Source organism: Elaeis guineensis, chromosome 13 (genome assembly GCF_000442705.2).
Source record: "Elaeis guineensis isolate ETL-2024a chromosome 13, EG11, whole genome shotgun sequence".
NCBI lineage: Eukaryota > Viridiplantae > Streptophyta > Magnoliopsida > Arecales > Arecaceae > Elaeis > Elaeis guineensis.
Window position 1 is genome coordinate 71,889,088 of NC_026005.2, and position 14,947 is coordinate 71,904,034.

Consider the following 14,947-nt stretch of genomic DNA (forward strand, 5'->3'; position numbering starts at 1 on the left):
CGCTAGAAGGAGGGCTCGAACCTCCGACCTTATGGTTAACAGCCATACGCTCTAACCAACTGAGCTATTCCAGCTTGCCGTGATAGGTAAATCTTTATATGGCATATAAAACAGCGCTCAGGATGGTATACAGTGAAGTGTGATAGAACTGGGAGAATGAAAACCGCTTGTACCCAAAAAAAAATAATAAAAAGCATAATATATATATATATATATAATAAAAAATTTTATTTTTTCGATACTATCACTGTATATGACATATTTTGAAAAAAAAATATAGTTTATCTATAAAATATACCTCGAAATCTTAAATTATGTCATGCGTATGTGATGATCAGAATGCACATTTAGTGCTGCAGTGTTCCTAGTCGTTGGAGCCGATCTTTGATTAATTCATGGCCTACTACACAATTATCACCACTCTAAAAGTTTGGGGGGACATATTCAACTTATAGTCATTCATGGGTTGAGAGCTCTAACTCATGCGAAATACATTTATAATTGATTGGTCTCCACTGACACCAAATCCAACCCAATTATTAAAAAGAAAAAAAAAATCTTAACAAACTATCTATTATGGATGGGTTCAAATGGGTTGGCAGGTTCAAGTTAGAAATATATTTCTTCTAATCACTTGATGTATAAGTTAGAATTAGTATAAGTAATTTAAATATAGTAGACCATCCAATAATTTATATCAGCAAGATGAAATATCCATCATTAAACATAAATCTGATATGTATAGCCAAGTCTAAACCATATATATGTGTATGCGCGCACGCACGTGCAAGCACAAATGCATGTATGTATATATGTAAATATAAATTACACTTTTTTCTTTTTTTTTTTGACATAAACGGGCGGTCACACCAATCTGGTGCAAAAGCAGTCCAAAAGGTCAAGATACACAAAATCCCGCAAGGTCCGTGGGCATCCCTCACCCTATCTCCAAACCCAGTTATTAGAAATGCTCGGTAACAAATACTGCTACCCAATCTACTGTAGCATTAGTTTCTCGGTAAACATGCCCTACTCTGACCGCAACCGCTTGTCGAAGGGAGGTCCAGACATCCCGGATAAGTGGATGAACTTCGAGCTGCCTAGTACCTCTCTGGACCCAACCAATGATGGTTGCAGAGTCACTCTTAAAGTAGATCATCTCCGCATGAAGCTACTGTCCGACGAAGGTGACGCCTGCCCAAACAGCATGAAGCTCCACACCCAAAACAAAAGACTCAAAAAGGTGGGAACCCCTAGCCGCTAAGAGTCTAGCATCAGGGCCACGAATGATGAAGCCCACACCATCTCTTTCATCTCTGATACTACCATCAAAGTTTACCTTGACAAACTCCGAGGGAAGGGGCTCCCAAGAGATAGAGAGTACATTATGGGTCGCTGTCGGGGCAGCCAGGGAGCTCCAAAGATCAAGGTTATCAAGGGATGGAGTGGCAATGTCAAACCGACAATACTCCAGAGCAAGATAGATAGCTCTCTCCACCACCCGATGAGCCGGAATCACCTCATCATCAAAGGCAAGGCTATTCCTCGACAGCTAAAACTGGTAGGCAATATAAGCCATGCGACCATCCACCACGATCGTCCTATCAGTCATGCTCTAACAATCAAGCTCAGGAAGGAATCCAGCCACGGGTCAGTACTCGACTCCCATGGATAGCGGTCCATCTGTCTCCAGATGACCTTTGTCCTAGAGCAGCACAGAACAGCATGCTCTACAGACTCCTCCATCTCACAGAACGAACACATGGTCGGAATCTCTATGCCCCTATCCCCGAGAAGTGTCTATGTTGGTAGCCGATTTCAGGCAAGTTTCTATTGAAACATCCTCACCCTAGGATGAGCGACTACTCTCCAAATTCAAACAGTCTTGATCCTCCGAGTCAGTGTTAGTCTATGCAACTGAAAGAGGTCTTTCAAAGGAACCCTCATGCTGCAGGAATGACCCACACCCTTGCATCCTGATTAGGGTACATCGAAACTGGGATGGCAAGGATCTGCTCCATCAGTGGGCCCCTAAAAAGCTGATTGATCTCCTGAACTCTCCAACTCGAGCCATCCACAGTAATGAGGTCAAACACCCTCATGTGATCCTCCACCTCGGTGCTAATAAAAGTCAGCCAGCGAGAGAGAAGAGTGCTCAAAATCCAAGCATCCTGGATCACCTCCACCAAACATCCATCTCCGATCAAGCATCTGATCTAGTCCATAACATCGGACCCCCGAGCACAAATCTCCCTCTAAATGAACGAACAGCTCCGGACAGCCTGAATGGGGGTCCCATGGCTCCATGCGCCATAACGGATCCTCATCATCTTGCTCCACAAGTAGTCCGACTGGATCAAAAATCTGATCGCATGTCTGATAATCAGAACCTCCCTCCTCATCACCAAAGAGTAGATCCCAAGGCCACCATCCCGCACAGACTGGCACACCACCTCCCAGGATAGCAGATGGACTCACTGACGATCGCACCCCGATCCCCACAAGAAATTATAAAACTGCTGCTCCATCCCTCTGATGCAAGCAACTGACATGATTATGTTGGTCAGGAGGTACATCAAAAGAGAGCTCAGCACTGATCTCACTAGAGTCATCCTACCCATAGAGGACAAGGTATTGGCTTACAAGCCCTGAAGATTCTCCTGGATCTGCTGCTTCAAAGGTCTGCACTCAGCCCGCCTTAGATGATGGCTCGTGATTGAAACTCCGAGGTAGGTCAGCATCCCTGTCTGCTTCCGTATCCCCAGGCACTTTTCGATCGCCAGTTGCACCTGGGGCTTCATCCTCGGACTGAAGATAACTGTAGACTTCTGAATGTTGACCAACTGCCCTGACAGTCAATAGTAGGCCCCGACAATGGAAGCAAAGTGCTCCGCATTTCTGATCAAGGCATATCTGATAAGAAGGCATTCATCTGCAAAGAGAATGTGTGAGTGATAGGGCATCAGAGGCAGACCAATACGGCTCCAAGGCCTACCCCTGAACCGCTGCTCTCAAAATCCTAAATAAGGCATCAGCGCATTAAATGAATAGGTAGGAAAAGAGGGGACAACCTTGATGAAGACCAACAAAGGAGTAAAAGAACTCCGTCGGGGTACCGTTGACTAGGATGGTGAAGCTCGAGGCTTCAATGCAGTCTATGGTCCAGCCAATCCACCTCTCTTTGAATCCCAACTCCTGGAGCATCCGTCGAAGGAACGACCAGCTCATCCGATCATATGTCTGCTCCATATCCAGCTTGATCACCATGAGGCTGTGGCGATAAGGAGCTCTCTGAAGGTGGTGCATAAACTCCTAAGCCAACATAACATTGTCAGTGATAGACCGACCACCTACAAAAGCATCATGCTCCGAGCTGATCATGCGAGGCATCAATGGTTTTAAACGTCCAACCAAAATCCTCCCACACACCTTGTAGAGGATGGTGCAAAGACTGATAGGTCTGAAGTGCTTCGGGATTGAGATGTCAGATCGCTTCAGAATGAGGGTGATCAAGGTCCGCTTCCACTCCATTAGAACGCCCCTAATCTCGAAAGCCATCTGCACTGCCTCCACCACCTCCTCCTAGATGATCGGCCAGTAGCGACAAAAGAATAATGAAGGAAAGCCATCAAGCCCCAGAGCCTTATCCTCTCCAAGAGACCAGAGGGCCCCATGCACCTCCTTCGAAGATGCTGGGCCAATCAGAGAATCATTCTCCTGAGTGGAGATACAAGTTACTAACTGAGTACCCAGGATGGGGTAGTCCTCACCAAGCGATGCCGTCCATCGATCTCTGAAGAACTGGAGAATTTTCGCATGGATCTCCCCACTGTCATCCACAGTACTACCATCTCTCCTTCGCAACTGTCTGATATGGTTGGTAGACCTTCGGATCATGATGGACTGATGGAAGAATCTAATATTTTGAACTCCCTCATGAATCCACTGAATTTTGGATTTCTGCCTCTCCTGTTGCCTCAGAAGAGAGTGATGCTCAGAGAGTATACCTTGCAGCTCCTCTATCTCAGGCTCATGAAGGCCCCCCTCCTGGACCTCCCTCCACTGCAACTCCATAATGTCAATCTTGACCTGCTCGATCCGTCAGAAGATATCACCTACCTCCAAGCGGTTCCATTTGAGAAGTCTACTTCTAGCCAGCTCTAGCCTACGGGTCATCCTGTACCTTGCATCCCCACGGATTGACAACCTTCACATCTCCCGAATCAAGTCCCAAGATCTCGGATAATAGATCCAAAACTTCTCAAACCGAAAGGGGCCGTGGGCTGGTCTAGGCAGTCTGTCGAGACAAGAATCAAAAAATAATCCAAGGCTATCCTCGACAGGTGCTAAACAGAATACCTCAAAAAGTACTGGATCCACTCAGCAGAAGCAAGTGCCCGATCAATCCTCTCCTAAATTTGAGCTGACCCAAGTCGATTGTTGTATCAGGTGAACCTCAGGCCTGTAAACCCCAGATCGATCAACCCAGTGCTGCTAATGAAATCTCTAAACTCCCTAGACTCAATGCTGTCTCCCTACTGCCTGCCACCTCGCTTCTCATGTGGGCCCATGCTACAATTGAAGTCTCCAGCCATCAGAGAAGGCAAACACTGCATTAGAAGTCTGAAAATCTCCACCTAGAGTACCCTCCGATCCTTGTGCTCAATACTCACATAGACATCGGAGAGAAACCAAGGGGCCCCAGACTGGTCGGAGATGACGAGGATCATCTACTGCTCACATCTATGGAATGCATCAAATCTAACCAAGCCACGATGCCACATCACCAAGATGCCTTCCGATAGACCATGAGACTCCACAGCATAAGAGCTCCAGGTCATAGAGATCCTTCGTCTAGCTCGGTCAAGCTCCTTCCCGGAGAGACGAGTCTCGCATAGAACACAAACCTCTGGATAATGATGCTAGATCAACTGACCGAAGGTTGATCGAAAGGAAGGCTTCCCTACCCCCCGACAGTTCCAGAGCAAGATCCTCATGGAGAAGACTCACTAGGAAGGGGGCTGGCACTCGTACCCCCTTCTACTTAAGAATCCACTCCAATCGCATCATCCGTCAAGTCCACCGTCTCCATGGTCATCCTCTCATCGTGAATGGCCTGCCTGAGTCTGGCCACCGCATCCTCATGGGAGGGACCCTGGTCCACAACCAATGCATTCATGTGCACCAAGCCCCCTCCCGCCGTACCTCCGAGGGGGATGCCCTCCATCACAAGCTCGAACCCCGACCCCATATCAACATGCCCCTCCTCAGTAGAAGCCCTCCGATCCGACACCTCCATCTCCGGCTGGACCAAGGCTCGGTCCTCCTTCCTTAAGGTAGTAGTTGTAAAGGCAAACTCTCTAGAGTCTTCGGTGCCCTCAGTCAACTCCCGAGTGGCCTCTGAAAGATCAGAGCCTTGCCTTTCGCCTTGCTAAACAAAGTAGGGCCTTTTTTGAGCTTCTTAGGCCCAGAGCTCCACCCACTCATCTTCATAGTGACCCGACCCACATCCAAATCAGAGCACCGGGCCCTCTTGGGCTGGAAAGGCCCCACTTGAAAGCCCCCCGCTCACACACCATCACTGGCCCCCTACTGGCCCGCTCACGCATCGCAACCCAGCATGCCGAAACTATTCACGGCCCCATCCATGCATGTGCAGAGGCCCTAGAAGGATTTAGTGGCAATCTCCACGCCCCTCCCACTCCCATTGGCCGTTGGATTAGCCTTGGCGTGGACGCCCTCCAAATCTTCCCTCGCATCCACCCGACCCGATTCCACCTGAGTTCCTCGTGAGCTAGGCACCGAAGGCCAGGATGACTCAGCTTTCTGTTTCATTGGGTCATCCCACCTCTCTGATCCAGCTTGCCACTGACGCACCACCAGCAATCAAGGCCCTAGGTGTGGGTCGGTCGACGCCACTCTCGGCTCCTCCACTTCGACCGACACACCCACCTTCGAACCCGACTCCGTTGACAAAACCTCTCCTCCACCGACCTGGCAACCCTCCACCGGCCCGTGCAACCAGCTGCAGCGAAAGCAGAGACCATCCAAGCTCTCATATACAAATAGTTGCCAGAATGGCCCCTCCAAACCCATAATCAAAGCTCCCGAACGTAGCGGCCAGGAGAGATCTACTTGGACACATGCCTGGGCAAACCCAACTCGTCTCCTCTCAGCCGTACAGTCGTCCACTGAGAGGAACTCACCGGCCAAATTCAAAGTCTCCACAATGCCGCCTCGCCCCAAAACTCCATTGGAAGTTCTGGCAAGCGGATCCACACAAGGAATGCAGTGATCGCCCCCTCCAATGGAAGGAAACCAGGGTATCAAAGCTCGACCGCCACCACCTGCCCAGCCACCACTCTGGCCGATTGAGAACCCGATCGTACTCTGCGGCCTCCTTGAACTTGAAGAGATAGAATCTCCTTCGAAGCCCATGCCCCGTGATTTCTCCTTTCAGCCCCACACGTAGTCAGAACTCTCGCACAATTGCCTCTGCCACCACCCTCCGACCAAAACACCTGGCCACCAGCGCCGACTCTGCCCAACTTGATGCTTCCTCTCTCAACTCCTCCTCTGGGAATAGAACCACCTCCGAGAACCATTTGATGAGGTCTCCCACTTCCTCCGGCATCGGCTCTGACGAGATCCACACCGATCGGCCATCCACCGTCCTTCTCCAGTTCAAATCCTGCACAACACCCCTCTTTGAGGCCGCCAAACGATTCGCAGAAGAGTTTGCCATAACTTCTGACAACCATGAGCACTCCGACTAGCTAGATTGCCAGCAATCAACAAAAGATTTGCCACGGCGGTATTCTCAAAACACAATGGTACTGTTCAAATGATCACTATTCAAAACTCCATTTTTCTCCCCATGGTTAATACACGCATTTCTCTTTAGAGAAAAGTATATCTACTCCTCTCAGGTACAAAATCAATAATTAAGTATCCAAATTGAACATCCACACCATTGATCAAAAGTTATACGAATATAAATATCTAAAAACTAAAAATTATATATTTTGATGATCTTTAACTTATACGTTAATCAAATAAAAAATTGGATGGTTTCTATTACACTAGTGATACTAAAATATATGACTAATTATTTAAATTAATAATCTATCTTATTGGTAATGATTTTATTTTTAAGTTGATATATGGTTGTGCATCAAATCCAACCCAATCCGACCAAATCCTACCCAACTGAATTTAACATAGAAGGAGGTTAGATTGGGTTGGATAGAGAATTCGCAGCCTGAGACTAGGTTTGAATTCGCAGCCTGAGACTAGGTTGGACTGATTCAGGTTTGGGAAATATATAAGTTAGATTAGGTTAAGGTTTGCCCTCAAACGGACCCAACCTGTCAGAGTTAAAAGGCCAATGCATGACAAATCAGGATGGTATCTACTAAACCATGTGTCAGTTGGGCAGCGGCTGGCTTGGACAGCAACATGGGACAAATTCATCAAAAATCGATTTTGAGATTTGACCATGACCCCTAAGTCTAACTCTATATTTAGTTGAGACTATAAGAAGATGGATGGATGAGATTGAAAGAATAGTCATGAGAAGATGGATGAATGAGATTAGACGAATGAATGACTTCTATCCACCGTTTAATTCAAAAAGTTATGAAAAGATGATAAAAAAAAAAGGAGATTGTCCATCCACCTTGGCTCATCAATTTACATCCTTCCAAATTAGGAGGATGATGGAAAGATGGATGAAACATTGAAGGATGGACTTTTACATTGACAAAATTATTCCTCATTAATTTTTTTGATAAAACTATAATACTTCTTTACTTTTCATTCATATTATTAATATATATTTTTATATACATTATTAATCATATGTTATTAAATTTAAATAGTCATTATTTTAATTTTAATATATAATTTTCATAATTATAATTAAATTATTAAATTATTTTCTACTTCTTTATTTATATTTATTATTTTTAATTAACTATTTATATAATATTAATTAACTATTTAAATTAAATTATAAATTAATTGATTATTTATATAATTAATTTATAAAATCATGTATTAATTAAATATTTATATAATTTTTTATATAATTATATATTATAAAAATTATAAATTTATATATTATTTACTTTTTCACTATAAATTAGTATTATAAATTGATAATCATAATATATTTATCAAAATATAGTTTAATAAAAATATTATACAAATATCATCCATCCTTCCTTTCATCCTTTTTATACCAAACAGAAAAGAAAATCATTGCTATCTATCTTTTCAAAGAAGATAAGAGAATAAAATAAAATAAATTTATTAAAAAAATAAATATACAATAAATTTTTCACAATAATTCTGACAATTGAGAAAGTATATCATTTTTATAGTTTAAAAAAAAATCTAAAATACTTCTAAATCAGATTTCATTCTTGATTTTATAATTTACTTAAGAATCTATACTTTTCTGAATAAATATTTCTCAAACAATATTCAAATAAAAAATAATTTTTTTATATTTTTTTATATATAAAAAAATAACTTCAAAATTTATTATTTATATTTTTTTACATTACTATTTTTCTAGATAAATTAATAAAATTTATCCATATTTTTTATAATATTTTTTAAATTTTTAAATTTAATTAAATTATTAAGTATTAAATGATGGAGACATTAAATACAGTATCTCCTCCGCACCCCTTTAGATTCGTAAACAAATATAAATTAATACAAAAAAAAAACACCCCCAGATAAACGTAACATAGTTTAATTCATTATGAGCGTAATTTAAAGTGAGACAAATGATGTTGGCCGGTGTGGTTGGAAAAGGCCACGAGTACTTGTAATTCTCATTGAACATTCACATCAAGCGAAGGAGATCAAGACCATCTTTCCATACCAGCGAGCAAAATTTGTCATTTTAGCAATACCAAAAAAAAAAAAAAGACTACAAAGTCATTGGGTCATTAGAGTACATAAACCATATACTTGACAGCCATTTGGTTCAAAACACGAGACTACGAGCAAGGGACAGCTACTGCGTTTTGCTGACTGGCTCCAGAGCTTCTATCATGACTACACTGTTCCCCCTGATAACCTGTGGAAAATTTAATATAGCTCGAATCATAAAATCACGTTATGACAGGTACTCATGGTGACCATGAACACCACCCGCGCCCCGCCCCCCACCCCCTTTTTTTTTTTTGCTTAGCTGCATGCCTTCCCATGGAGGAATCCAGAAAAGAAAGGAAACTATTTTGAGACTACTTAACAAGAGATGAGGAGAGTAAGGCCTCCTACTAAATTATAATATATAAAGACTACTAAGGAACTGATTTGCAAAGAAACTCACCACCATTCCAATATCATTCTTCTCATTGCCATTGACCTCCACAGTATTGTCAATCACCAGGTTCATAAATTGGTCAAATCCACGAAGAGTGCCAACCACAACCCGGTTTGCATTCAGCTTGACTGCAAAATGATTCCAACACGGATACATTAGCATATATTTTATTAGAAAAAGAAGAGAGAGAGGGCTTGCAAATATTTCAGTCAATATTCAGTTCAATTTTTCAGAATATTAGTAAGTTCCAAAATAATTATGTGAACAGCCAGAGAGGGGCATCCTATTTTACCAAACCTCTGCATGCAAATATCTGACAAGGGCACAAAGATGAAGAATAATACACACACACACAATGTCTCTAACAAAACTACCTGTATAATTTGAACACAGGAAATGCTACAACTGTGATATATGAAAATTAGGAAGAACAAACTAAACAAAAAGGAAGCAAGACAGTAAACTCATGAAGCACATGTAAAAAATATAGTCAGATGCATTCAAAAAGTAAGAAGATTCCAAGAAATACAACAAATTAAAGCTCATGACAAAACCTGATGAAATTCAATAGATAACAAACACATCTGTTAATGCCCTATTCACATACTACAAATCCGATGAAAGCAATCGACAAATTGACAATGAGAGTTGAACACGCTAAGTTGATGCCTAGGCTGAGAGATATCTAGCCCCTTTCTCATTTCCTTTAACTTGCTTCCACCACAACCAAGCAAAGCACGTCATATCTTTCTAGAGGTCCAAGGTTTTAATATTGCACTCGTTGTATATTAAGCAAAATGTCCAATATGAAAGTCAAAAACAATATAACAAAATCAATCAATTCTACCTTCCCTATACTGGCTTACAATTTCTCAAGTCCATAATCTTATTCACCACCAAACTGTAGAGACAGCTAACATACTGGAGGAGGAACCAAAACCAACAGACAAGAGGCATAAATGCACCGAAAGCATGCAAGGTTTTTTCTTTTTTCTTTTAATTTCTTTTCTTTTCTTCTTCGTGTTTTTTTTTTTTTTTTGGTGGTTTGTGGGGGTGGGGGGAGAGGACAATAAACAATTCTCTAGCTCACCCAATCATAATCTACTGGAAAAGGTTTATGCATGGAATAAACATATTTTAAAAAAACTAGAAGTTCACTTAGAAATAAATATCCCACTTTTGGCATCAAATGAAGACAAAGGAAAAAGCCCTATCAGAGTAACTATGACAAAAGCTTCATCGGAAACGATCCATAGCTTTCAAAAGGTATTCCTCATCTAGGGCCACTATTTCCAATATTCAACTTGGGGAAAAAAGGAAAAGAAATTAAACAACACCAAACATGTTGTTGAGTGGATATCACCTATAGAACCATGAACACATTGTGAATCAGTTACCAAGGATCAACTCTGGTGCACAACCATATTCCAATGGCAAAATTTTTAGATGGAACAAGATCTATAAAGAAATTAAATTTCAGTTCACCTACAAATGAAAAACCCACTTTTAACGTTAAATAAGAACAAAGATAAAAGCCCTATCAGAGTAACTATGACTAAAGCTTCATTTGGATATAAATCCATAGCTTCTAAGAGGATTTCTCATTTAGGGCCACCATTTTCAATGGTCAAATTAAGTGAGAGAGGGAAAGAAAGAGATATTAAAAAGTAGAATGAAGATAACCAAAAAACTCAACTACCAATAAACACCTTCCTTGCCACTGAATCATACTTCAGCAGCAAAAGTTTTCCTAAGTTCCAAAAGCATTAAGAAATTTTAGAAGTTCATATAGAAACAAATGTACTATGTTTACAAAGAAAAATGGTAAGAGAAGGGCCCTATAAGAATAACTATGACTAAAACCTCATTTGGATATCAATCCATATTTTCCAAGAGGTATTCCTCATTTAGGGCCCCTATTTCCAATAGCCAACTTCCAAAAAATAGTAAATTAAACAACAAAATCACACATAGAACTGCGTGCAAGTTATCCATGGAATCATAAGCATGTTGATAATAATGTAAATGCTAATAATATATGCAGACATGCAAATAAGAAGCTATCATCGTAGTGCTCTTGCCTTTTTCTATTAAAACTCCTCTGGTACTAATATGAGTACATATATCCTCAATTGGATAACGTGTACCAACACAACTTGGTTCATCAACTTGGTCATATTTATCCATCCATCTTCATCCTTTACTCTCAAATTTTTCATTGTTGGTTCATATACCAAAGCAGTTAAAGCAGTCACCAATTCACAATGGGCAATCACCGCTAAATGAATGATAGCATCATGCATGCTGATATTCTTTTCCATGAACATAGATGCCTATCACTCGAGAACCTCCTATATAAAAAATTAGGGCACGTCGAGTCTTTTCAGTCCATATGGCAATTCAAGTTCTAATTTCTGTCCCTATATTTTTTTTTCTACGCAACCCATGTTAGTCCAAAGCCATATGTGATATCAGAAGCTAAAATACGAAGAATCTAATCACACCCAAGTAAAAATAAGATTAAAAAAGCTATTTTTCTCTCATAGAAAACAATTTATTCCAAAAACATACTGAATATCGAGATCTAAGCTACATCAGCCGATTTCACTTATCTTTTTTCACAAACCGATTTTAGTTGGAGGCCCATAAGCTACAAGAAATATAGCGAAAAAAAAAAAGTGGGGGAAAAGCCGAGCATAAATTAGAAGCTGCAAAACATTGGAAGAAATGAAGCATTAATAAATTAAACGACTTACTTTGAAGCTTCTTGTCCATGTACCTGTCATCCGATTCAAGAACCAAAAATAATAAGAAGAAAGAAAAAAGAATAAGTACGTTCAAATCGCTTCAAGGAGATGAAGGGCGAAATAGATCAAAGGAAGGGGAACTCACTTTTTGAGATCCGGAGGCTGGCCAGATCTACTCATGGTGGCGGAATTCGAGAGAGAAGAGAATACGAATAGTCTAGGGTTTTAGAAGGATCTCCGACCCCTGCCCCTCTCCAAAACCCGAGTAAAATCCGACACGCTTGAGGTCGCTGTATTTCTAGCAGGCACGGAACCCTCGGGAAAACCTGGTTCAAGTCCGGTCCGGTTCATATCGGAACCGTAGTTCGGTCGGTTTTTTCTGTTTATGTACGGTCCGATTTAAGTTTTTAGTCCTTCTTTACGGGAATAAGCTTTCAAGAGAGTGTTAGGGTGCTTAGTTAGCGCCGAAATCGGAATCATACTAAGAATTGAAATAGATTAGAATCAAGAGCTAAATTTTTTATTTATAATTAAAATAAAAATTGAAATAAAAATTTAAATCCACATAAAAGAATGAAGATTGAGTTCTAAGTAGGTTGGATTATTCTCATTCCATTTCAGAATCAAAATCAGAGTTCTGAAACTCCTCAAATTAAACGGTTGAAATGGAGTCATCTATTCCTATTGCGATTTTGGATCTCCACTTCTTCCAATCAAACATCCCCGAAGTAGCATTGTTTGTTGCTCTCCTTATTAACTTTTTTTCTTCTCTCTATTTAATTATCTTTTTGCTAAATTAATGATCAAATCCTAAGAAAGTGAATGCTTGATAGATGGGTGTACAGGAAAAAAATTGTAAATAGCTTTGTTGCAGGGACTTAGAGTATTGCTTCAATCACCTACCAGTGACTACTACTTGGTGCATCAGGTTTGAGATTGGTGCCAAACAAGATATGGTTAGCAGTATCGATTGGTGCTATTTATGCTCAGCGAATCACCGACTCTTACATCACTCAATTAGTAGTAAGTATTTGTTTTAGCTTTTCCCGTGGATTAATGGTGATGGCACATATCAATTACTTTTTTCCATCATTTGATTGTTGAGTTTATAATAGATGGGTCTGATGTTGTCGAAGAATGGGATCTCACTTGCTTAATAAGGCGAGACTGAAGAAGTGCTATTCAGATTCAACATGCCAACATGCAAGGTGGACCACCATTGGCACAAGCTCATCCCAATACATCACTTTGTATACCATGAGAGAGAGGAGGGAGAAAGAGTGAGATCTAATTGGGAACCAAAGTAGGTCTCCGAGGCCTAACCAAAGCGGCTAAGGGAGGGCAACTCAAGGTAGAACAGATTGGAATGGTAATTGGTTGGCCAATGCTAGAGTGACTTGATAGATCAGGTTAGTTGGGCCAGGTTCCATGATAACATGGTTCAAATTTGTCCAAGCCTTCTTAAAGATTGATTTGGACTGGGACCATGATACATGGGTCTAAGAAAATGAATCAAATTAGATATGGTCCACATTGAGTTGAATTAAACCATTAGTACAAGTCAAGCTCTATTTGTATCTCATCCTAATTGGGTTCATGTTCCACATTGTACTGACATGAAAATGATGGTTTTGAAATCAAGAAATATTCTCTCTTGATTCTATGTATCAATTTTTATATTTAGAATACCTTTCTTATAAATAGGCTAATTATGCCACTAACCAAAAGAAAAAAGGGCATTGAGGGACATGCTGATACGAGAATTCAAACTACATGAAACATATTCCTACTCATTTTCTTCATATTGATTGTTTAAGATAGAGTGAAGATTCTGGATTTGTGTTTTGAAAAAAAAAAAAAAAAATCTCAAATTCTGTTAGAACCAATTGTTCCACGGCACTATTGCTATTTTTATATACCAAATCTGATATTTAATTCTTCTATTGATATCCTCTTTTTATGTGGTCCATAAATTGAATATACCATTTTGAAGATCTTCAATTTTTAACCTCCTTCCACAATTGTGAAATAAACATCATTTTAAAAACAAACTAGCTAATAACCCTATGCAATGCACAGGATGCAATTTAGTTCCAAGTTGGTTTATCTCTAGTTCGATAATGAGTGAAAGGATTAGCTGAAGGTTTCGATTCAAACCTCTATCATCAATCATCCCATCGGTGGCTCCATCATGGAGATAGCCCACTTGGAAATCTCTCCTCCACCTCCACAAGTCTTCTGTGCCTTCTCTCGAATCTGTCGAGACCGTCGTCAAGATCTTCACCAACATATTTTTTGACCAATATATTTGTTGCGCAAGTCACAGATGACATGTAATGAATAGAGACATATACGTTGGACACATGATGAAAGCACTGTTAATATAGATGCTTCTGTTTTAATATATATATATATATATATATATATATATATATATATATATATATATATATATATATATATATATATATATTAGATGCGTCCTATCTCATGTCTCCCATAAAATATGGGATTTACTTGTATAATACTCCTAATTAGATTCTCTAGTAAAGAGCCAATTCATAGGAACCGATAAAATAAAGATTTTGTTCCTATCCATAATCGTACCTAAATAGTGTGCATAAAACCCTACATCATTGATAATCCTGTATATTGATTTGAAGAAAAAGTTCTACTATTATCCAACTACTTCGTAAGAAGGCTCATCTATTAAAGCTTCATGAAAGAAATTCCCACTGCATCAACTTGGAGAAGCTAAGCAACAGTAGGCAAGAAAGCTTTCCAGGATTGAGCTGCGATAGCCATGTTCACTAGGAAAATTGCTGCATGGTTACCTTTGCGCAGACCATATGTTGAC

At 40.3% G+C, this 14,947-nt stretch overlaps 1 protein-coding gene and 1 non-coding gene across 2 annotated transcripts; both read right to left on the bottom strand.

Annotated features, from left to right (window-relative positions):
* Positions 1 to 74, bottom strand: TRNAN-GUU (transfer RNA asparagine (anticodon GUU)). The gene has a single exon. It is a non-coding gene; the product is annotated as a tRNA-Asn (tRNA).
* Positions 75 to 8,862: 8,788 nt separating this feature from the next.
* On the bottom strand, positions 8,863 to 12,375 carry LOC105056099 (probable small nuclear ribonucleoprotein G). The gene is made up of 4 exons (XM_010938180.4): positions 12,236 to 12,375; positions 12,100 to 12,122; positions 9,350 to 9,471; positions 8,863 to 9,094 (listed from the first exon to the last, which is right to left on the bottom strand). Exons 1-4 carry the CDS (start codon positions 12,268 to 12,270, stop codon positions 9,032 to 9,034), a joined length of 243 nt encoding a protein of 80 aa, XP_010936482.1. The 5' UTR covers positions 12,271 to 12,375; the 3' UTR covers positions 8,863 to 9,031.
* Positions 12,376 to 14,947: the final 2,572 nt, after the last annotated feature.

Coding starts and splice junctions, on each gene's coding strand:
- LOC105056099 (XM_010938180.4), bottom strand. CDS start 12,270: ATGAGTAGATCTGGCCAGCCTCCGGATCTCAAAAA. Junction 9,472..12,099: donor CATGGACAAGAAGCTTCAAA/GTAAGTCGTTTA, acceptor ATCATTTTGCAG/TCAAGCTGAATGCAAACCGG. Junction 9,095..9,349: donor AGAATGATATTGGAATGGTG/GTGAGTTTCTTT, acceptor AATTTTCCACAG/GTTATCAGGGGGAACAGTGT.